A 25519-nucleotide genomic window follows, 5' to 3' on the forward strand; every position below is an offset into this window, starting at 1 on the left:
GCATAACCCAATTAACCCCAGTTTACAGATGGAGAAATTAAGGCATAGAAGGCCTTTGTCTGATTTTATTCAGCTGCTTAAAAACCCAGAATCTTGGGTTCTTTTTTTTCCTGAATATTTTCCCTTAAAACGACTATTTCTGGGTAAGAATATAAAACATACTTAAAGTTTTAGTCAAACACATACACATTTCTCTCAACAAAAATAGAAATATTATGTAGCTGAAAGTCAAAGTTAAGAGCAATGAAATAATGCCTTTTTTGTGTAATGTTATTTCCCCCCACCAACCTAAATAATTGTGAATTTAATTATAATTTCAGGTGGCATCTGCTTATTTCAAAGATTTTCACCTACTGCTAATTGGAGTCATCTGTTTAGCAACATCAATAGAAAAATGGAATTTGCACAAAAGGATTGCTCTGAAAATGGTGCTGATGGTGGGTGTGAACCCAGCATGGTAAGCTCTGCATTTACTGTTCCAGGTTTACATTCATTTTTGTGCAGAGCAAATAACCAAAAAAGTAATGCATATCCAGGCAATCATTTGCATTGCAGTATACTTCATGACTTTATTTTCTCTGAAAATATGAAAGTGATATAAAGTATACTTGAGTTGTAGGAGAAAAAGAACCACTTTCTTTTCAATGAAGGTCTAGTTACAGGGAGATTTCACACAACTCCCTTACCTTTTACGCACCATAAGAATCAAAGGTGAGAGAAGCCTTGAACTTCAACATGCAAGATTGATAGACTTCAGAGTAGATTTCATACTATCTTGTTTATTTGGCTGATTACACATTCAAGACTTGTTCAAGAGCATCATTAATCACAGGGAGGATGTTAGGAACCAAAGACAATGACATTACTGACAAAATACAAATATGTGCCAAAAAATTCCAAGGTGGACATTTTCCTTTTTTTTCTTATTTGTTTGTTTGTTTGTTTGTTTTAATCCTCACCCGAGGATATTTTTCCATTGATTTTAGAGAGAGTTGAAATGAGAGGGAAAGACAGAGAAATATTCATGTGAGAGAAACACATCGATTAGGAGCCCGCAACTGAGGTAGGTGCCCTTGACCAGAATTGAACCTGGACCCTTCAACGCTCTATAAATTAAGCAAAATTGGCCAGGGCAACATTTTTGTTTTTAAATGAACTGTTGCAAAGTGAAATAAACAATTAAGAAACTTCCTCTAGCTCTGGCTGGTATTGGTCAGTGGTTAGAGTATTGGTCCATGCACCTAAGGGTCGTGGGTTCGATTCTAGTCAAGGGCACATACCTAGGTTGTGGGTTCACTCTCTGCCCCCTGTCAAGGTACATGCGGGAGGCAAAACTTTATTTATAGCATGTGAAATCACTCATTTGACTGGTTTTCTCAGTTGAAATGAATTTCCCCCATTAAATTAACTGGCTATTTTAGTTTTAATTCCAGCTCTTAAGAATGTAGATGTAAGCCAAATTAACTTTCCAGTGTCAATATCATTTGCATAATGGAGTTATGCTTTAAAGCCTTAGGTGGTTCTTCCCTCATCTTTCTTTGAAAATGAGAAAATTGTATTGAATTCTGTTGCATAATTCATTCTAGGGTAGAACCACATCTATGTTCATCATTTATCGCGCAAACTGTTTTTGTTAAATACAAAAACAACTCAGATGAGACAAATTTAAAAAAATATTTACTTAAAAATTGTATAACATATATGGATTAAGGGCATTTCACTTCTTTAAGAGTGAAACAGTGTTCCAGGCTTCGTGGGTGCTATAGAAATGTGTCCCTTTACTGCACAGTGGAGCACTATTCATTATGCCAGTAAATGGCTTTTCAATTTAAGGCATTTTTATCAAACAGAAACCTTATCTCATCCCAACCTTTTTTATTGGAAGATTTTGTGTCTTGCCAATGCATTATGTTAAAAGCATTTCTAGTTTTCTTTTCTTTTTGTTGAATTTATTGGAATGACATTGGTTAATAAAATACTATATTTTTCAGATGTACAATTCTATAGCACATAGTCTGTATTTTGTATTGTGTGTTCACCACCCCAAATCAAGTCTCCTTCCATCACCATTAATCCCCCCATACCTCTTTTATTAAGAACTAGAGGCTCAGTGCATGAAATTCGTGCATGGGTAGGGTCCCTAGGCCTGGCCAGTAATCAGGGCTGATTGGCGCCTTCTGGCTGCCGGCCAGGGCCTCCCTTCCCTGCCTGCTGGCTGCTGGCTGCCAGCCGGGACCTTCCTTCGTTCCGTGCCACCCCCTGGTGGTCAGCGCACCTTAAAATGAGCCATTGGTCTCCCGGTCGAACTTCCATGGGGATAATTTGCATATTAGGCTTTTATATAGAGAGATAATTTCTTGTTTAAGCAGATTTCTAATATGTTTTCTTTTGTTTTGTTTGACACATATAAAATATTCACCTTATCTGAAGTTGAAACTTATAGTGTACATTTTTTCTTGTACATCTATTTTTTAAAATATATTTTTATTGATTTTAGAGAGAAATGGAGAGGGAGAGAGAGACAGAAACATCGATGATGAGAGAGATTCATCAATCAGATGCCTCCTGCATACCCAACACTGGGTATCCAGTCTGCAACCCAGGCTTATGCCCCGACCAGGAATCGAACCATGACCTCCTGATTCATAGGTCAATGCTCAACCACTGAGCCATGCCGGCTGGGCTTGTAGATCTATTTTGAAAGGGAGTCAGAGAATTTAATAAGTGGCTTTATATGGAAAGCAGTGCTTCTGAATGGTTTTCTGGAACCTTCTACTCAAAAGAGATCATGTTTTAATCCAAGTGTGATTTTGAAAGCTTATAGACATGGTTTAAAATCCTATAGTTTTAGGTATGTTATTATTAAGGGAGAAGAACTACTCATAAGAGAAGACAATGTAATATATCCAGTTCTTGACAACAGGCAGGAGTGTCAGATTCAGACGAGCATGAATAATAATAGAATCTATAGAAAATTCTGAAGTCTCAAGTTAGATATTGCTTTTAACCATTTCCTCCACCCACCACATATTAAGCCCAAGTAGTGAAAAAGTAAAAGGCAGGTTTATAAAAATTAATCTCTCTCCTTGCCCTTATGCCTTCTTGGCAACATCCTATCCTACATAGATATGACCAAAAGATCAAAGAAAAAAAATAAGGGATTCCAAATTCAAAAGTTGATTGCATCTTGTCTTGCTAGAATTTGAAGGAAAGTGCATTCAAATATTCGCATAATATTAGAAACTGTCATATCATCTAACAATTTGCAGGCTGGTTATACATTTAGTCATTATTCTGTTTTGGGAGACAAGACTTTTATGGTTTCCTGGGAGACAAAACCTATAAGAACTCCCCTCTTACCCCTGCCATTTTGATTTCTACTGGCTATGACTGTCCTCAGAGTTTGTTGTCTGGCAAGAAACCTAACCATCAATGTTTTGAACAAATGAATTCCCAACTTATAAACAGCATCCTTTACAGTTAAAAAATACAGTTGGTTAAGCTAGGAGCCCAGCTCATACTAAAAGTCCTCTCCTCTCATTTCAGGCTGACATTGGGCTTCATGAGCAGTACTGCCTTCTTATCTATGTGGCTTAGCAACACTTCCACTGCTGCCATGGTGATGCCCATTGTGGAGGCTGTGGTACAGCAGATCATCAGTGCTGAAGCACAGGTCAAGGCCACTCAGATGGCTAATTGCAATGGATCAATCAATCATGGGCTGGAGATGGAAGGTATCACATGTAGATATGGCCACAGGGGGTCTAGTCATATGGGCAATAGGCATAAATGTGAGAATTCTGGGTTATATGTTTAATTAACTGTCCATACACTCATGATATGAATTTAACTTTTCTCTTTCTATATTTCCAAATATTTACACAAGGGAATTACATTACCTCAATATTTACCTTAAATTAATGACTGCGTTTACAGTCTCCAGCAAAAGAGGAAGAAGGCCCTTTCCATTCTTCAGCCAGTCTGGTGGAACTCTCTCTCATGTCTTTATCAGCAGACCTCCAGGTTACTCTTTTGTACTGAAAATATTTTCTTGCGTAATATTGAGAATTTTTAAAAAATACATTTTTATTGATTTCAGAGAGGAAGAGAGAGAGAGAGAGAGAGAGAGAGAAATATCAATGATGAGAGAGAATTATTGATCGGCTGCCTCCTGCATGCCCCACACTGGGGATTGAGCCCACAACCCAGGCATGTGCCCTGAATGGGAATCGAACTGTGACCTCCTGGTTCATAGGTTGACGCTCAACCACTGAGCCAGGCTGACCCAGACTAGATTGAGAATTTTTAATTCCTACATTTATTTGGAAATGGCGTCTCATTTTACTATAATTATTTCTGCCTCTGATAAACTGACCTGATGTAGTGAAAAATCTTGGGGGATATTTGTGTTTATAAAATACATTATTAAGATGAATATTATGTCAGTACAGGTGAATTTGTTTCTTTTCAGCTTCTAGTAATGCTTCCATCACACACACACACATGCACACGCACACACATACACTGATAAACTTTCATTTAAATTATTTTTCTTTTATTTAATGTTTTGCAGAATGTGTTAATGAAGATGAAACAAATGAGACGAAAGAGAAAACAAAACCAGTTCCAGGGTAAAGAAAATTGACATTTTGATTAGGATTTTTCAAATTACATTTTAATAATATTATAAACTGGGTCAATTTATTTTTCAGACACGGTAACGATGCAGAGAAAATTTCAAACAAGAAGGAGTTGAAAAAGGTACATTAAACTTGATTTTTTTCTAAATAATTACACATGAAATTGTAGTAGACCTGCAGTTAGATATGTATACATTTTAAAAAACTCTTACTTGATTCCTTGTCTATAAATTACTTTGTTTGCCTAAGTCAAACCACAGTGTAATAGTTTTCTTTTTCTTAGCCTCTAAATTCTTCAGTGTATATTTCTTAAAATCAAGGGCATTCTCTTATCTAGCCACCATATAAATGTGTCAAAAATCAGGAAATTAACATTGATAAAGAACTGTTACTGAACCCACAGACTTTATTCAGATGTCACCCATTGTCCTACATGTGCTCAGTAATGAGAATCTTTTAGGATCTAAGATCACTGTTGCGTTTCAGTTGTCATTTCTCTCCAGCCTTCCTTCTTCTGGATCAGTCTTCACCCATCTTTTGTTGTCCTTCACACTGACATTTTGAAGAGAGGGGGCCAGTTGCTTTGCAGAATGTCCCAGGATTTGGGTTCATCTGATATTTCATCAGATTCAGGTTATTCTTGGGCGGGGGAGGGTAGGAATACCCTAGAAGTAATGTATTCTTCTTGTTGTTTCTATCAGATGGTAGGCAATTTTCATTTGTTCTCATATTTGAGCTGAACTTTGATCAACAAGTCTTGAACATGTCCTCCGGGTTTACACTCCCCCCCCCGCCCCCACCCGCGCCTTGTAATTAATAACTAAACTATGGGGAGAATTTTTGAAGCCAGGTGAACATTCTGTTTCTTAGAGTAATTGATGACTCTTATCTGAATCAAATTACTATAATGATTTCCAAATAATGATATTTTAACTCTTTTATTCCTTCTGCATTTATTAATTAACATTTTACTGAAAAGGTCTTTCCTTCTCTCTTATTATTTACCTCTGTCAATATAGATCCATGGATTTTCATTTTATTCAATGGGTTATAATCCATTACTATCATTATTTATTTTTATGTTCAGATTGTTCCAGATTTGGTCAGCAGGAGCCTGTTCAAACTGGCTACTGTGCTGTCATTCGACTTGTGCACAAGATGGCTTACGGTTATTCTTACAGCCATTTTTCTAAGGACCCCTGGCTCTTTTCTGTGGGCTGTGATATTAGAACCTAAGATCTGGAAGCTGGGTGTGCTCTTGCCACTGAGGTGTCATAACTCATGTCCTTTTAGTGAACAGACTGGGGGAAATATCCATTTAATATCATTCTTGCCTTTCACAAATTTATATTTGCAACACCTTTCTCTCACTCTGAGAAGGCTGGATCCCAACAAAATTAATATATTTACTCCTTTGATCAATTCTACAATACACACAATCTTGCTTTAGAATTACTATACCCACACCACTATTAACAATAAGCTAACTAACCTATTAAGCTGTAGTTAGGGCAGATGTAAGCCAAGGAGAGTCCCTGACACAAGTTGCTCCTGCTGGAAGCTAGAACTAGAGCAAGCCACAGGGAGACCCAGGACAAGCCAGACCTTGGAGGGTAGCGGTAGCTAGGGTGGTATGAAGCTGAGGAGTCCTGGGGCAGCCTTCTCAGGGCAGCTGGAACATGGAGCTGGAGCAGGCTGCCGGGAGACCCGGGGATAAGCAGCATATATTTTGGGGCCCTGAGGACACTGGGATGGCATTGACCTGCAGGCAGAGCACCTGGATCAAGCTCCTGCCCTTGCGATCAGGGGGAATGGAAGGGTCACAAATGGCAGCCTGGTGCTTCCAACCGCAGAGAGTGTTCCAGCAACTCCCTTCCCACTTGACAGATGCTCTAGGATTTGTAAATGGATCTCCTTCCTGTCTAGCCTAGGTGTCCTTTAAACCACTGTTTTGTTTTTTCCTGCTGGGCCCCAGGGCAGGCAAGTCTGTGTGGGACCTCCCAGGATCTCTCTGGACTGCAGGGCAGTGTGTTGGCCGGGGTGTCCACAGTGTGGCGTCACTGGCTCTCCTACATGTACCTGTGTAGTCTCTCTCTTGTTGGTTGTGCAGAAGCTGTTGGGTCAGCTCTCAGTTCTTTGTCAGGGGGAATCGCTCTGGCTGTAGGTGTAAATGTGATGTGTTCCTGGAAGGAGGTGAGTTCAGCCTCTTCCCACACTGCCATCTTGGACCAGAAGCTCCCACTGCAATGGTTTGATAAGCCCTTCATAGATAGACCAACATCAACAACCTGGTAGAAAACATTTTGTGCTCTGAGCATTAGCATCGTTATTTTTCTCCTTTCACTAGGTCCTTGGTGATGGCATTTAGCTATGCAGTTTAAAGAAATATAATCCCAGTCTGAGCATTCATTTTTTTAAATTAAAATATTGCTTGCCTGATAGCCTGGTTTTCATTAGGAGCACCTACATTTCTTCCAGCTTATGAACTTAGAGCCATTCCTATTCATGTAATTACAATCCAGTTATCTTCAGTGTCCCCATTGCCATTGAAAAAGTCAATGCAGGATTCATGAGTTGCTATTGTCAAATACAGATGGGAAAGTTGTTGCCGTCATTCCAGTTATCAAAGGAAGGAAGGAGTCTCTTATATACCATCCTATACAATTTATTTCTCCAGAATGAATCAATATGAGAATACTACACCAGGTTGTATTGGGAACTATATATCTCAAGATCATGGAAAAATAATTCTGCATAGAAATAGTCGTAAGGTAGCCATGGCATTAGGAATAGGAGAATGGGCATATGTTCCTTCCTCAGGCGATAATGCATTAGCATCATCTCAAATGGGAAAAGAAAACCTCTCATTATTTCCAGAAATCTTCAAGGAAAGAGCAATTTCTATGTCAAGAGAAATAGAATACAAAGATACATTTTAAGCCATTAGTTATAGTGTGCAATAAGGGTTTTAAAGATAAGAATTGAACACATATATATTTATGAAAACATGATCATCTTTAGGGATATAAGTAATTCTTCTAAAACATAGAAAATTAACAGTGTGTCAGGTAAATTATGGAAGAATACATTTCCAATTGGCTTTTAAAACTCTTATAAACATTGGAAAGCCTATACTCGCACTCTAACTTTCTGTGGTCTTTTTTAGAAACTCAGTTTTCTGGCACAGTGCCTAAATCTTGGGTTAAGTCCTCTTCAAGTTGCTTTGATAGCCTACACTGGGCATTAAAGGAAAGTCTGTTAATGGGCATTAAAGGAAAGTCTATTAATGAAAAGACCTGCTCCTTACTATAAGCAGCTCAGAGTCTAGTGGGGAACATTGACTTAAAAACAGAAAATATGACATCAATACCACAGCAAAGGCATGCACAGAGGCCAAGTCTTCCAGAAGCCGGCGCAACTACCTCCATCGGGACTGATTGCAGGGGCGAGTATGAGGTTAAGAAAGCTGAATCTGGAAGGAAGGTGGCATGTGCAGGCAGAGGAGTGCAGACTCCGTGTGTGCATGGACCACGTGTATTTTGTTCACCATTCAATCCCCTGCACACTCCATGGCCTGCCACAGAGATGGTATTCGGTAGGTGTTTATCTTTGCTGGTCAATGAATGAGTGAAAATGGAAGAGTATTCTACTCAGAGAACACAATGAAATCAAAGACCCAAATATGTAGAGAACAGGGCTTTTTTTCAGGAAACATCTCCAGTGCAGGTGCTAGGGATGTGTGTTCCTGTGATAAGTGAAATGACTGGATAGGTTGGGCCAAGTGAGAAATAGCTGTTTGTAACATGAAAAGAAGGTTAGTTTACCTTAGGGGGAATAGAGAGCTTTGAAGCTGGGGGCAGCCATGTGAGTTCTGCCCTTCGAGAAGCTTCCTGTGGCAAGACTGTGAAGGGGATAGGGTATGGACCTAAGTGGACTTTTTGATGATCAGACTTTGGGGATGAGAGAAAGAGGAGTATAGAAAATGCCTCTGCTACAGTGAACAAGTCCTGTGATGCCACTGATGGAGATGGGGAACACAGGAGAGGAATACGTTTTTCATGGAGAAAAGTAAGATAATTTGGGTGCATTTTTGGCAATAAAGATTGAGATCAGAGTTTAGGAGAGGTCTTTGAACAATGAAACCTATGGTCTTTCTAGAATCTAATGCATAAAAGTTCAGCTTTATGTAAAAAAAAAATTAAGGGCTAACTTATTGCTCTACAAAATGCTCTTTATAAGAAATATCACAAAAGTATTTTACATAATGCACATTTAAGATATGTTTTGATTTTTAACAATTATAAATCTCTTCTTAGGAATGAACATGTTATATGGTGTGTGTTATGATTATAATAAATTGCACTTGTTCTTGGCCAGGTTTTTACACTAGGTAATTTAACACAGAATGGTTATGTAGAAAAAGCTGTATCTATTTCATCTAGCTATAAACAGAAGGATATTTATATTTATAATATTTTGGTCTGTTCTCTTCTTGAAGTAGATGGGACATTCTATTCTTTTATTTTTTTATTTTTATTGATTTTCTACAGAGAGGAAGGGAGAGAGACAGAGAGTCAGAAACATCGATGAGAGAGAAACACCGATCAGCTGCCTCCTGCACACCTCCAACTGGGGATGTGCCCGCAACCCAGGCACATGCCCCTGACCGGAACCGAACCCGGGACCCCCCAGTCCGCAGGCCAACGCTCCATCCACTTAGCCAAACTGGTCTCGGCAATGGGACATTCTATTGAATGAAAATAAATGCCATGTGGTTTAGCTTTGATTTTGAATTACAAGTCAAAAATATTCAAATATTAATACTTCTGAGGGGGAATGGTTTCAAATAAATTTCAAAGAGAGAAAAAATGAAGGATTTAGTTTTTGTTGTTTTTTTGTGTTTTTTTTAAATAATTTGCATCCCTTTATGCCTTGTTCCTACTAAAAAAATTAGATTTCTAGTGAAAGCTACTACAATTTCATACAATTGAATCCACATTTGCTTAGTAAAAAATTAAGGATTTTTTTCTAAATTTAATTAAAATCTTTTTACTAATACGATGAAATCAACCCAAGATGATCAATAAGCTTACTTCATCTTTTAGAATTATATACTTACTTAATTTTTTAAAAATTATACAGTATATTTTTCTCTAAAGTCAATGACATACACACTGCTTTATATAAAACTAGAGGCCTGTTGCACAAAATTCGTTCACGGGTAGGGTCCCTAGGCCTGGCTGGCAATCAGGGCTGGCCAGGGCCTTCCTTCATTCTGTGCCTCCCACTGGTGGTTGGCACATGTCATAGCAAGTGATCAAACTCCCAGTCTCCCTGTCAAACTCCTGAGTGTACAATTTGCATATTAGCCTTTTATATATATAGATTAGGTGTTTAGTAAGCAGAAAGTTCCCAATAGTAGGAGAAAATTAAGAATTACCACCAAATAAGTTCTAAATTTGGTGATAAAAATAATATTTAAAAATATACATTTAACATTTGCTCAGATATTACCTTTTTTATGAGGCCTACCCTGACCAACCTGTTTTCATTGTAGCTAATACATCCCTCCTCTTAATCCCCCTAAATCTGCCCTGCTTTTTCCAAAACATATTTTACCTTCTTAAAACTTCAATTTACTTAATTTTCATTTGCTTTTTAATTCTCTGTTTTCTCCACTAAAATCTTTGTCCATTTGTTAATTGTATCTCAAATATCTAATTACCTGCCATAGTGTAAGTATTTGGTAAATATTTGCTGATTGAATGAATAAGTTCAGTAAAAATTTCTCTTAATTACAATTCGATTTAAAAACTCAGTCTGAACATAAATGTTAATAATAGAAGAAGCAAACTGATAAAGGTTGTAAGCTAAAACCATGGATCAGATTAATATCACCTTTTTAAAGTTTTATTGAGACATATTTGCACATAACGTGTAAGTTTAAAGTGCATAACGTGTTGATTTGATACACTTACATATTGCAAAACAATTACCACCATAGTGCTAGTTAACACTTCCACCATGTTGTATAATTAATTGTGTGTGCATGCATGTGTTTTGAAAACATTTAAGTTCTACTCTCTTTAAAACTTTCAAGTATATTAGTATTTTTATAATGTTGTACATTAGATCCCCAGTACTTATTCATCGTATAACTGGAAGTTGTATCCTTTGAACATCTCCCCATTTTCCCCATCCCCAGCCCCTAGTACCACTCTACTCTGTTTCTAGGAAATTGGCTTTTTTAGATTCCACATATAAATGATTCCATGCAGTATTTGTCTTTCTCTGTCCTCTTAGCATAATGCTTTTACAATGATAGCAATTCTAACAGGTGTGAGATGATATCTCATACGGTTTTGATTTGTATTCATCTGATGGTAAATGATGTTGAGCACTTTTTCACAGATCTGTTGACCATTTGTATATCTTTTTTTGTAAAAATATGTATTCAGTTTCTCTCCCTTTTTTAAAATTGCATTGTCTGTGTTCTTTTTTTCTTATTGAGGTGTTCTTTATGTATTTTGGACATTAACCCTTTATCAGATAGGTATATGATTTGCAAATACTTTATCCCGTTCCATAGGTTGCCTTGCCATTTTGTTAATTGTTTCTTTTGCCATGCGGAAGCTTTTTAGTTTGATGTAGTCCCACTTATTAATTTTTGCTTTTGATGTCATAGCTTAAAAAAAAAATCCTTGCCAAGAGCAATGTAAAGGAGCTTTTCCTCCATGTTTTCTTCCAGATATGGTTACAGTTCTTATGTTTAAGTCTGTAATCCATTTCAAATTAATTTTTTTTTAAAATATTTTTATTTATTTCAGAGAGGAAGGGAGAGGGAGAGAGACATAGAAACATCAATGATGAGAGAGAATCATCCATCAGCTGCCTCTTGCACATCCCCTTCCCCTGGGGACCGAGCCTGCCACCCAGGCATATGCTCTGGCAAGGAATTGAACCCTGACCTCCTGGTTCTATGCTCAACCACTGAGGATGACGCTCAACTACTGAGCCACGCCGGCCAGGCTCAAGTTAATTTTTGTGAGTGGTATAACACAGGGGTCCAATTTCATTTTCCTGTATGTGGATATCCAGTTTTCCCAACACCATTTAGGGAAGAAACTATCTTTTCCCTATTGAGTATTCTTGACTTGCTTGGCAAATATTAGTTGACCATATATGTGAGCATTTATTTCTGGGCTCTTAATTCTGTTCCATTGATCTGTGTGTCTATTTTTATGCCAGCACCAACCTGATTTGATTACTATAGCTTTCTAGTATAGTTTGAAATCAGGAAGTGTGATATATCCCAGCTTTGTTTTTCTCAGAATTGCTTTGGCTATTCGGGGAGGTTAGTTTTATTTTTGATGGAAAGAAACTAAGAGTTTGAAACTAAAATTTTTTTTAGCCCTAAAATTCTTGTTAATAGAACTGCAAAATTCTGATAAAGATAATAACAAAGATAATTTTGCCATTGCTACTGCTGCTGCTGCTAATGGTGATAATTACAGTTGGTTTTGAAGATGATGAATATTCAGTAGTACCTCAGATTCCAGGGACTGATTAAGGAGTACTCATATCTAAGAGTCATAGTCCTACACTGCATATCTAGAAAAGAGATGTTTCCCATGACTCACCAAGTTTCCACGGCCCAAACATTAGCAGAGCTCTTTACTTGTGCCCAGAATAAAAGTGGTAGGTAGGTATGCAGCCTAGATCCTGCATTACTCCAAAAGTAGCTGAAATATTTTAAGAAAATAAAAGAAACAAGATGAAAAAAGACCTGGAAAGGACATTGATAGTACGTGGGGCCATATATTTGTCAGGTTCCAGTAGGGAAACTGGGAGACCAATCATCACATTATTTTCTGAAAAATGAGTTCCAGAAGTTAAGTTTTACATACCAAGTGAAGAACCAAGTGACTAGATTTCTCCCTTCCTTATAGCACTAGTATTATTCAAAGAGGTACCCCAGATTTTTGCACTAGCTCAATTTCTAAACTTCCAGCCATCTTGGAATTAAAGGAATTGGAAAATCAGTATGCTTTTAGCAAAAGGCCTGAGATCATTGTTTTTTTATTCATCTTCTATAATTTGTAGTTCCCTAAATGGAAAAAGTTATAAGGAAAATATTTCTTGAACAAATCAAATCTTGCTTTTAATTAGGTATTATTTAATTTGGGGATGAAAATTATTATTATTTAAAACCAAATCCTGTAATTTAGCATTCTTAAATGTTCTCTAAGAATTCAAAGAACCATATAACAGTAATAAGCATGGTTCATGATATCAGAGATGAGGGACATTAGTTCTCCCAAGTGAAGTAATAGTAATTTTAAAATAGCTAGCCCCTAGATCAAATATGAAAAAGGTATTTTAGATCAGACCAGGCAGATGCTATAATCAAAAGTTGGTTCTCCTGGATTACATTTTCCTTTTCCTATACTGGGTGAAATTGTGTGGCAAAGCCAATTGTTAGTGTTGCTCAGTCCTTATCTGATACAACCTAGGTGTATCCTTTTATTCATCCAGCCAAATCCTATGGGAGAGAGAGAGAGAGAGAGAGAGAGAACCACACATTCTTTAGGAACAGCAGCAAAAAGACAAGATAAATGTTGGTGAGGATGTGGAGAAAAGGGAGATCATATAAATTGATGCAGCCACTATGGACAACAATATGGGGGTTCCTCAAAAAATGAAAAATACAACTACCCTATGATCCAGCAGTCAATCCCATTTCTGGGTATTTACCCAAAGAATATTAAATCACTGTCTCAAAGAGATTATCTGAACTTCTATATTCCTTATAAATCATTCACTGGCCAAGATATGGACACAATCTAAGTTTCCACCAGTAGATGAAAGGATAAAAAGATGTGGTATGCATATACACTGGAATATTACTCAGCCACGAGAAAGGAGGAAATTCTGTCATTTGTGACAATGTGATAATAAGCCAGACAGAGACAGACAAATACTGCCTGGTATCCTTTACATATGTAATATATATTAAAAAAGAAAACTCATAGAAGCAAAGAGGAGAAAAGTGGTTGCCAGGGGGTGATGGGTGGAGTAAATAGGGAAGGGTTCTTAACAAGGTACAAGCTCTTGGCTATGAGATGAATAAGGTCTGAGCATCAAATGTAAAATATGATGCCCATAGTTGATAACACTGTTGTGTGTTTGGGATTGGCTAGGATAGTGGTACTTGAATGTCTCACCACTAAAAAACAAAGAGATGTGCGAAGTGATGGCTGCTTTATTGGCTAGATAGGATAATCCTATATAATAAAAGGCTAATATGCAAATTGTCCCCTTGACTGAGAGTTTGATAGGGAGTTTGACCAGGAGTTTGATTGGGGGCGGGGCCGACCTGCCAATTCCCCTTGGCCCCTCCACCCGGCCGGCCCTATTGGCCCACTCATGCATGAATTCATGCACCAGGCCTCTAGTCTTTTAATAATGTATATGTGTTTCAGATCACTATGATGTTCACTTTAAGTATCTTACAATGTTATTTGTCAATTTTACCTGAACAAAGTTGAAAAAACAAATTGTGGGATATTTAAAGTGTACATCCTGGTGGTGTAATATGTATTCATGATATAACGGCTCCCCATCTAGTTGACTACACATACATCACCTCATTTATTTACTTACTTATTTGCTTATTTATTTTGGTGAAAATTTTGAGTTCTACTCTCTTGGGACACTTCAATTGTGCTATGTAGTGTTATCAACTGTAGCTGCCATGTTTTGCATTGGATCCTCAGTCCATATTCATCTTATAGCTGAAAGTCTGTACCCCTTACTTGGACTTTTTTAATCTGGCAGTTTTCTGTGCCTCTGGGAACACAGGATGAAGCTGAACTTTTTAAAAACAAATCCTAACTCTTCTACTCATTAATCCAATTTATGAGAACTCATTCCATACAACTGAATATCTAGAAGCCTCATTTTCAATAGTGTTATATCAGAAGAAACGACCAAATTTCTGGCATGTAATGGAAATCCAATATGCTTTGCCAAGAACCTAGACTAGAGTGAAGGTAACTGCCTGGATATAGACCAGCAGGGAAATCTAATCCATCTGAAATTCTGCCAGATGTGTTTCTGAAAGAAGAAAGAAGTGGGTGGCAACAGTTGGTGAGGTAAATTCACTTTTGAATAAAGAGTTTATTTAACATTCATTAAGACAAGGAATCATGGGAGCAACCGGTAAACATGAACTCACTCCAGATTTCCATTTTTATCATAGTCAAAGCCTAGCTCTGTTGATGGGTATAATTAGCGGTGTTTCCACAAAACATTTTGTTGTTAAAGAAATTATTGACTGTTGATGATATCTTGTCTTCATATATCTTCAAGCAAATAGCATAAGTTCACCCATGTTGAAAGCATCTGTGCTTTCCTCCACCTATTCAGTAAACCTCCCAAAATATAATGAAACAAATATAAGAAAAATATAAGAAACAAAATATAATGTATGTTGTTTCTTAAAATCCTCAGCAATGTATTTATTCATCTTCCAATGCTATTTCCTAAGCAAGAAATATGTTTGCTTTGTTCCTAAATTGTATTTTATATATTTTGATTATGAAATATTTCATACATATTTATGAAATATAACAAAATAATAAGGAGTAATAAAATGAATAAAATAGGATATATCATACATACCTCAGCTTAAGAAATAGAATGTGCCCTGGCCAGTGTTCAGTGGTTAGAGCATTGGCCCACACACCAAAGGGTCTCAGGTTCAATTCTGGTCAAGAATACCTACCTGGGTTGCAGGTTTGATCCCTGGTCCTCGGTCCGGGCATGTGCAGGAGCAACCAATCAATGTGTCTCTCACACATGTTTTGTTTGTTTTGTTTTTCTCTCTCTCTCTCCCTCCCTCCCTTCTACTCTCTTTAAAAATCAATGGAAAAAAATATCCTCAGGTGAGGATTAACAAAAAATAAATAAAAGAAAGCAACAGAATATAACCATTTCTAGAAATCTCCATGAGCCCATCTTTGATTCTTTCTCCTTTCCTCATGCAATTATATTCTCTCCTTATTGGGTTAGCCACAGTCCAGGATTTTGTGTTAATAGTTCTCTTATTTTCTTTTTAGCATTATCACTTGTATTAGTTACTTGTTCACTATGACAACCACCCTAAGTAGCAATAGTTTTAATGAGGTAAAAATAGGCTGGTATGTTGTCTTCACAATCAAGATGACCCTGACTCTTTCCACCCCACTCTGCCCTCCTCAAAGTCTGTTAGATCAAGTTTGCTAGTTGTACCTTTCAAATAGTCTGTGACTTAACCAATTTCTTTCTGCTTCACCCAGCAATTGATGAAACTGTTTTTGTTAAAATCTCCCTCTATGCTGTGGATATGTCTATTTCTTCTGCAATTCAGTCAGTTCAGGTTTCTATATATTTTTAGATTATTTAGATTATATTATTATGTCCTCACCAATTTGGAATGTTTAAATATTACTGATTAATTAACACTTTTACCATTTTGCAGTGCCCCTCTCAATCTATACTAATATTCTGGGGTTTTAGAGTTTATTTGTCTGATGATGATGTTTTTTTAGGCTTGTACCTGGCATTTTTTATTTTTAATATTTCTGTGTCATTATATTTTAGATGTACCTCTTGTAAAACAAACACTGGCTTTTGCATGTTTATCCAGGTTGAACATTTTTACCTGAAAAGTTTGATTCAGTTGAACTTTTGCAATTTTATGAATTCTGAATTTCTAATGCCAGATTTCTATGTTTTCCAATATTTTTTCTCTGTTTACTAATTCTTTTCTCATTAATTCCTTTAATAGTGTGTGTGTGTGTGTGTGTGTGTGTGTGTGTGTGTGTGTTAAATCTATGTATTATTCTTTTACAACAATTCTTGAGAATTTTCAGCCATTATTTCCTCTGGATCTTGGTTTGCTGGATGAAGCAGAAATTTCAACCTGCATAAACATGCAAAAGCCAGTGTTTGCTTTAAACTTTCTCACTCAGTCTTCCAACTTTCATAACATCTAATTTTTCTTCTCTATGTCTTGCTGGACTACACTATGAATTATACTTTCAGATCTGTCTTCCAATTATTTAGTTCTCCCTTCAGCTATGTCTATTTTGTAGTTTAACCCATCCACAGAGTTTTTATTCATTTATCTTAATATATCAGCTCTATTGACTTACTAGAGGCCCAGTGCACGAAATTCATGCATGGGCAGGGTCCCTGGTGGCTGCCAGTTGCCGGCTGGGGCCTTCCTTTGTTCCACGCCACTGCCTGGCCACATCATAGTGAGTGATCAAACTCCCAGTCAGTAGAACTCCTGAGGGGACACTTTGCATATTAGGCTTTTATATATATAGATATTCATATGCCATATAATTCACCCATTAAAGTATGCCAATCTGTCATTTTTGGTATATTTACAGTTATGCAACCATCACCATGATTTTATTTTATTAATTGAATTTATTGGAGTGACATTGGCTCATAAAACCATATAGGTTTCAAGCGCACAACTCAATAAAACATCTGCACACTGCATTGATCTTTTCATACCAATTTTTCCCCACATTGCCTACCTCCAAGTACTCCTTGCCCCCCTTTCCCTCTGGCTATCACCACACTTTTGTCTGTGGCTATGTGTTCCATATATGTTTTTTGTTTAATCCTTCACCTTCATTCATCCAGTCCCCCAGTGCCCATCCTCTCTCACAGCTGTCAGTCTGTTCTATATATCCATGCCTCTATTTTTATTTTGTTCATCAGCTTATTTTGTTCATTAGATTCCACATATAAGTGAGATCATGTGGTATTTGTCTTTCTCTGACTGGCTTATTTCACTGAGCATAATAATCTCCCCGCCCATCCATACTATACAGTTTACAGATGGAATGTCTGTAAAATTTCTGAGGGTCTCTGAGGTCTGCCTCCACCTGTCTGCTACTCTGCCTCCCCCTGAGGTTGCCTGGTCTTCCTCCAGAGCCTTCTGAAGAAAGACTGCAGAGTGGACCCAGGCTGGCCACAACCCGCAAACCCTGCCACAGGTGTGAGCTTGGTAGCGGAGGGTGGCTTGGGTCCAGAGGGTGAGACTAGTGGGCCTCCTACTTGAGGGCTGTGTGGTCAGGCACTCAATGAGGGGAATGTGGACCCTACTCCAGAGCCAAGCCACTCAGTCTCTGCCAGAGTCTCCAACTCTAGTTCCCCCAGGAGGGGCATCCTGCAGGTTCAGGTTGGTAGCAGCAAGTCATCCCCTCTGCAGGAGCAAGGTCAGCCAGGTGGAGCCACTGGGGCTTGGGGGATGGGGGTGGGGAGGATACCAAGAGTCTCCCATTGGGGTGGTGCCAGCTGAGCCCTCAGGAGGGGACCAAGCACTTCATCCTGGTCCAAGACAATAGCCTCTGAAGGAGACAAACTCGGAATGTCCCAGTTCTGAGCAACCCTTCCTTCCCCATCATTGGGACTTGGGCAGGGGGGGATCCAAAGAGTCTCCCATTGGGGATGTTGACAACAACCTGTAGGAGCGGGGTGGACACTTCTTCCCCTTCCCAGGATAGGTGGACTGAGTGTGTAGGAAAGATAGGAGTGCCAAACCGCTACCTCCTCCCCCTTACACCCAAACCCAGCCCTGGCCAGTCTGATTCTTGGATAAAAGCCTCCCTGGGAGACGGTGCGCCTAAGGTGCCAGCTCTGTGCTGTACTCTAATCCCTTTCATGGCTGAACTCAGCAGGGCAGGCCACTGTGATCCAAGAGGTGGAGGTGGGAGGGGAGTGCTGGCTGTGTGCTGGAGGTGGGGAAGGATGGTCCCCTTTCCAAAGCCTCACAGTTCAGTCACTGTCTGAGTCTCCACCAAGAGCTTCTCCAGAAAAAGAGCCCCCCACCCCCCAAATCCCTGCTGAGTGCAGCGAGCAGATCCCTCTGCAGCACCCGAGTAGGGCAGATGGGAGTCACCAGTAGTTGAAAACTGGAAAGTGCACTCTCCAGGTTGGTGTTAACAATAGGAGTGCTTGGTCCTGGGAAGACAGCATCTGGGTCTGTAGCAGACTCCCTTCTCTCCCTGGCAGACTGAATCCCCATGGATTTTCACCACCAGGTGCTATCCTCTTTGTGTCTCTGTTGCTTGGTGTTGGCGATCCCTGCATGGGTTTCAGACCTCATGCTCCTGGGGGAGGGAGTTTTGCAGCCCAGATAACCCTCCAGCTCCTCACCTGCCACATGGGTGTGGGGACCAACCTTTTCCATGTCTCTGCCCTTCTTACCAGTCTCTATGTGCCTCTTCTGCAAACCCTTGGTTATAATATTTCAGTTCGGTTAGCCTTCGGTTGGTTATTCAGGTTGATTGTTCTCTAATTTAGCTGTAATCCCATTTGGTGCTGGGAGCAGCTGTGTGTACCTTCCACCTAGTCTGCAGCCATCTTGGAATCTCTCCTCCACTGAGTTTTTAAATTCAGTTATTTAATTTTAATTCCTATAAATTCTATTTGTCTCTTTTTAAGATCTGTTTAGTAATTTTTATAGTTTCTTTCTCCTTACTCATATTTTCCATCCCTTCTCTAGTTTTGTTAATCATAAATAAATTTATTTATGTTCTGTATCTAACTCTAGTGTTTGAAGTCCTAAGGATCTCTCTCTTGCCTATTTTTGTTTCCTGTTTGTTCTCACTTTGGTCACTTTATTTTCTTGTGTGCTTTGTGCTTTTAAATATAGAAATGATAAATTTCCTTGAAATGTCTATGGGAGTTCCCCAAGTTCTGGGTTGTAGCTGCATGGAAAAGCCTTGAATTATATTACTGTTTTATCTTAATACACACACCAATTAAGAGTTTTCAGGGTACATTATGTTTTCTCTTAAGTCAACATGGGATTTCCTTGCTTTCTACTTTTACAAAGGATACCAGCTTTATGAGTGTTTTCTTATACAGCTCCCTGCACAGGATGGGCCATGCCCAGCTATGCCTGCAAAAGAATAAACTGAAACCCTCAGGTCAAACAGCTGCCTATACATTCACTTAAGATTTTACTTCCACTTTTTTGAGGTCAAGGCCGATTTCTTACTTTTATATCAGTTCAGTGATAAATTTTTAAATGCACTTTTAAATATTTTAAACAGGGACTCTGATTTGTCATGCAGCTGGATATAAAAATCTGCTATATTATTTATATATTATTTCAGTCATTTTTACCACTATAAAAAAAACAAGATGTTCCCCAATAGCACATATATTTTTACTTTTTGCTCTTCACTAAGAAATTACAAATGAAGCTTTTAAATATTTAACATTAAGAATAATATTATTTTATAAAATAAATTCTGGATTTAATTGATTTTCAACATCGTTGAAAAAGTAGAGTTTTTATGAAGATTCCTCATGTCTGGAGAGCTAAATTTTTAGTATCTATCTATTCATCATACTATTATTTTATAACCTAATATTCCCAATTCACAATATGCAACGTAATTCTTTATTAACTACAGGGATATAAAACATATTTCAAGGAGTTTTATTGATAACTTCAACTTTGTTACCAGCTTCTCTGAGTTGTTCAGGTTATCACCAATTACAGCTTCATCTGATCTTTATGAAGAGATTATATCAAGAGTAGAAGAATCTCCTCTTACATTTTCTGCTTTTCACTTACTATTTTCATTCTGAAGTTTCTTTACATAAATCACTTCCTATAGAAATACTTCAAAGCCAGATGCATATTATGGGAAGAGGAGATGATAACATAATCATAGTAGAGGCTGGAAGGTAAAAAAAAAAAAAAAATGGGGGGGAGCCCTGATCAGTGGTTAGAGTGTCATCAGCTGGTGCACTGAAGCATCACAAGTTCAATTCCCAGTCAAGGGCACCTACCTGGGTGAGATCCCTGACCCCAGTTGGTGTGAGTGCGGGAGGCAACCGTTCAATGTTTCTCTCTCACATTGATGTTTCTCTCTCTCTCCCCCTCCTTCCTTCTCTTCCACTCTCTAAACAATCAGTGGAAAAAATACCCTCAGGTGAGGATTAACAAAACAAAACAAAAAAGAGAATGGGTGAGAAATGATTTAGTTACCCCACAAAAGTGGAGTCCTAAATCAGCAGTGAGGAAGGACAGTAAACAATCCAATTTACATAGAAGCAGCCCTCAAAGTTTTTAAATGTTGAAAAGTGGGGATAAGTAAGAAATTTCTAATGAAACAGTTCAACTCTACATAGATGCAACTGGTCCTCTCCCACCAAAGAGAAGTGTAATCTTAGATATAATGAAGCAGAGGGTAAGGAGGACCAGACACAGTTCAGGGTTGGGGAAAGGTTTCACAATGAAAATAGGGGCATTGAGTGACAGTTTATATGCTAAACTGTGAGACCCCTGACTTCCACCCCACCTGCTCAGTAGGCAGGAAACCAGAAGTTTCTTCCTTGGGGAATGCAATCAGCACAAAAGAGAAGATGAAAACATATGGCACTGGATTTTTCTAAAAAAAAAAAAAAAGGCCCAGTCTGATGCTACTGCATTGAAGCCCACAGTCAATATCAAATTCCAAAGCACACCTACAGAGCTTCCAATCAGCCTTTCATTGACTTCAGTAAGAGCAAACAACTAAATTAAAAAGACCTGGATATTTGAAGAAAGCCTCGGGCATAGAAAGAGAGAATCCCAAACAAACAAAAATGAAAGAGAAACTTATAGGAAACAGAGACTTCAAGAAGATGAAAACACAAGAAAAGAAACTACTATTAATCTATTCAAAAAGGTAAAGAAATTGTACTCATCAAATATGATGGACAGCCTATAAAACGGGAAGAAGATTTCCTGGCTGGATGGCTCAGTTGATTGGAGCATCATCCTGTACAACAAAAGGCCTTGGTTGGATTCCCTGTCAGGTTGAGGAGATAGAAGAGGGCTAGGCAGTCAGGGTTGGGACCACGGGTGAGGTGGGAGGTGGGGGAGGGGAGTGTAGAGTTGCAGATGCCGGTTGCTGACTGTGTCCTGTTCCAAGAAAAACAAAGTAACCTAGAATTGAACCCAGTTAGGCAGCAGTTGCTAAAGCAACCCCACTAGGCAGAACAGTGATGTCACCTCAGACTTGAAGTGGCAGTTCTCAATCTGGTTCATCTCCCCATGGGAACTCGAGCTTTAAAATGTATGGATGTTGCTAAGGCAGAATTCTTTGAAATGACCAATCAAGAGCTAACAAAGCATCTAATGCTAGACAAAGAAGCACACTCTTTTCTCTCTCTGGAGCACTGAGTTCCTGACTCTCCCTTGCAACCACATAGCTTGTGGCCCCATAGGACTCCACACATGAACTAATGGACTTTAATTAGCTTGGATGATGAACTATGCCCGGCTGCAACATGGAACAGAAGGTCTGGACACTGGCCTGCTTTTGGCTGTCCTGGAACCCCAGCTGCACCTTTTCTAGGACTGGCTTAAGGGGCATGAGACAAAGAAGCTTCACCGGCAACACACATTGGGCCCCCTCCCTTTGCTCCTTGCTGCAAGGGAGTCCCTCAATAAACTTTGCTTCCGTTTACCATCTTTGTCCGTGACTAATTCTTTGATTTTGGGAGACAACAAACTCATACCCGATCACAGCACTTTGCTTTCAAGGGCACATACCCATGTTGCAGATTCAATCCCAGGTCAGGGGGCAAACAGGAAAGAACAGATTGATGTTTCTCTCTCACATCAAAGTTTCTCTCTCTCTCTCCCTTCCTTACTCTCTCTAAAATCAATAATAATAATAATAATAATAATAATAATAATACCCCACATATCCTCAGGTCAAGATTAAAAAGTAAAATTTAAAAAGGAGAAGAAGACAAAAATAAAATGTAAAATAAATATATAAAAGTAATATAATAAATGTAAACGGTAAATTTAGTAGGAGAAAATAGAAAGAAACAAGAAAAATTATAGGAATATCAGAAAAAGAATAAAACGAAGAAGATTGCTTCAAACATTCAAGAAAAATTTCATAATAAAGAGTATGCTTTTCTTGACTACAGGAACCTCTGGGTGCTACCATAGGAGATAAAACAGACCCACATAGGGAAGGACATTGAGATTTCAGAATACTGTGGGAGAAGAGACTCTAAAAGTTTCCAGAAAGGGGAAAAACATATTCCTTAAAAAGGGCAAAAAAGTAAATGGCTGAAGACTTCTCTACAGCAACACTGGAAACTCAGCGACAAGAGGGGAAAAAATGCTTCAAAATTCCGAGTAACATTTATTTCCAATCTAGAAATCAATATCCATGAAACTATCAATTAAGTGAGAGGATAAACAAACATCTAGATAGCTCTTTGCAGGTCTAGAGGAAAAAAGTGATTAGATTTAGAGCAGGCAGAAGGCTCTGGAAGACATGTCTTCAAGGCAATGAAATTAGTAGACTACTTGATGTGGATTAGATATTCTATCATTTGAATGTTCTGAGAGACGATCACCTAAATCCAGAGATTTAGTGATATGTACTTAGGAAACTAATCAATTAAGGATGTGGGGGGAGAGCAAAACAGGAAAAGTAATAGGTATCCTAGTGCTATGCTGATAATAGATCTCTAGACAATATTCTGAACATTGAACTCTGCTCAAAGCAAAGTAACAATCTAGCCATAATAGGAGAATGATGGAGACATGAAAAGTATGAGCGTGTTCGGTGGAGGAGGATGTGAAAGGAAGCTCAATTCACGTCTAACATAGTGGAAATTTAGTTGTAATGCCTACAATTTCAAAATTAAGAGATCGTATTATATAAATATTATTAAGGTAAGTGCAAGTAAATATCCAAAAAGAGCTAGACTATTTTAAAGTTGCTGTCTTTGGCAAGCAAAAAATCATTAGCAGGAACTAATATTTGTGCAACTAGCCCTACGTAATTACTTAAATAAAATAGAAACCCTAATGTTTTCATACCACACTTACCCAAATGAATTATTTTATACAGCACTGTGGAGTCCAGGGGCAAAGTCCATGCTGATTCATGTATGTGTGTTTAGCACCTGAGGTTGGAAATGTGGAACATGCTCCCAGAATCTGTAGTCACTGCCACCAGGTGGCCATAGTGAGTTAAAGCTGGACCTGCAGCATTTCTGTTCTGAAATGTCTTTTGAGCATCATCCCAGTAGCAGTGTCAGAGGATTCTGAATTTGGTCATGTCCAAGACAATTTTTTTAAGTCACTTAGGAGAATTTTTGGAACTCATATGAAGTCTTAGATGTGTTTGTGTGAAATACGAATGTATGACACAATTGGGATTGGATAAAAACACAACAGGTTACAATTGCTGGGGTGAAAGCAATGTGAAATGAATTCAATGTGAAGTTTTAGATGTAGGTTTAAAAACTCACCTATGTAAGTGTTCTGGGAGGCAGGATGATTGATACAAGGGACACCATCGAGAGGGAACTCATGCATGGATTCTGGTTTCAATCTGCTATATGACCAGCTGTCAAAATTGAGACTCATTCTGAAAAATTTGGTCCATGTACCAAATAATCTCTAAACATCTCTCTGCTCCAATAGTCTATGATTCTTTTATACATTAAAAAACTTTTCTTACAATTGTGGGACATACAAAAAGTATCAAGGTAGCAGTTATCTTCATAATTCCATTGTTAAAATTTTAACATATTTCATTTCAGTCTTATTTCTAGTCACATATATGTATGTGGATATGTATTTTATACAGCACTTGTCATGCTAAGTGCCATTAAAACATATATATATATATATATGTATATATATGTGTTTATTGATTTTTAGAGAGAGAGAGAGAGAGAAACAGTGATGTGAGAGAAACATTGATTGGCTGCCTCATCACACATATTGCAACTGGGGATTGAACCGGAAACCCAGTTATGTGCCCTGACTGGAAATCTAACCCACAACCTTTTTGTGGAAAGGGCGATGCTCCAACCAACTGAGCCAACTAACCAGGACTACTTTATTTTTACAAATTACATAGTTCTGTATATTTAATTTCATTATGAAACATACAAAGCAAGCACATACCCATTTACAATATATCCATGGAATGTCCTTTGGTTACCAGCACAGGATACTATCTTTATATCTTTAGCCTCACTCCTCTAGAAGTTTTGCTTCCCCTTCCTACTTTACTTGGGAATATTTTTTTCTCTTCCAAAATCCAATGAAAAAACATCACACACACACACACACACACACACACACACTTACATACACAATTCCTTCTCCACTTATAGAGAAATATAGTCATTATTTTGTTGTGCTGTTATCTGAAAACACATGCTCCCAGTGTCAAGGTCTTACTTTCTATCCCAAAAGACTCATTTCAATTCCCTCTTAGCCTACGGTCAAACCCTTGGTCTCAAATTGAAACTACTGCCCAGTGGAGTCAAAGACTAATCCTCATTTTTTTTTGTAGTTTTTATACCTACAGTTGGCTCAATTAGTGACTTGTCTCTGGCTTTTTAAGAGCTGTTTTTCTGCCCATTGCCCTCTACTACTGTCCTTGTGGTCCTCAATCTTTACCTCTTATTACGGTATCATCTCTTCAACTGCTCAGCCCAACAATCACCTGCCCTAAGCAAAAATAACAATAGAGTTGACTATGTGGGCTTCATGTTTACTGGGTGACAAAAGTGGTGCACCCCATTCCACCTCCCAAACACCCCCACTTACTTAACTGTGTATTATGACATTAGTGTTACAATTTACTGCAGAATTTGAATTTACCTTGAGATCTTAATACTAGTTTCTAGATTGTGATATTTGCATATATATCACCTTATGTGCATTAACTTATTTTTTAAAGATCTTTATATAAGAAAAAAGTGTGGAAAATCCATAAGATTTATTTTTAGTTTTGTATCTTCCATTTTAATCATTGTTTTAT

At 38.1% G+C, this 25519-nt stretch overlaps 1 protein-coding gene across 2 annotated transcripts in view; it reads left to right on the forward strand.

Moving 5' to 3' along the window:
* The window catches only part of SLC13A1 (solute carrier family 13 (sodium/sulfate symporter), member 1), a 118147-nt gene that overhangs the window by 30451 nt on the left and 62177 nt on the right, over positions 1–25519 (forward strand). For both annotated transcript variants that reach the window (XM_014549921.1, XM_005878862.2), the window contains exons 3-6: positions 321–457; positions 3547–3734; positions 4574–4631; positions 4713–4761. In XM_014549921.1, the coding sequence (XP_014405407.1) occupies positions 321–457; positions 3547–3734; positions 4574–4631; positions 4713–4761 (432 nt within the window). The remainder of the gene's footprint in view (positions 1–320; positions 458–3546; positions 3735–4573; positions 4632–4712; positions 4762–25519) is intronic.

This window comes from Myotis brandtii, unplaced genomic scaffold, assembly GCF_000412655.1.
Source record: "Myotis brandtii unplaced genomic scaffold, ASM41265v1 scaffold575, whole genome shotgun sequence".
Lineage (NCBI taxonomy): Eukaryota > Metazoa > Chordata > Mammalia > Chiroptera > Vespertilionidae > Myotis > Myotis brandtii.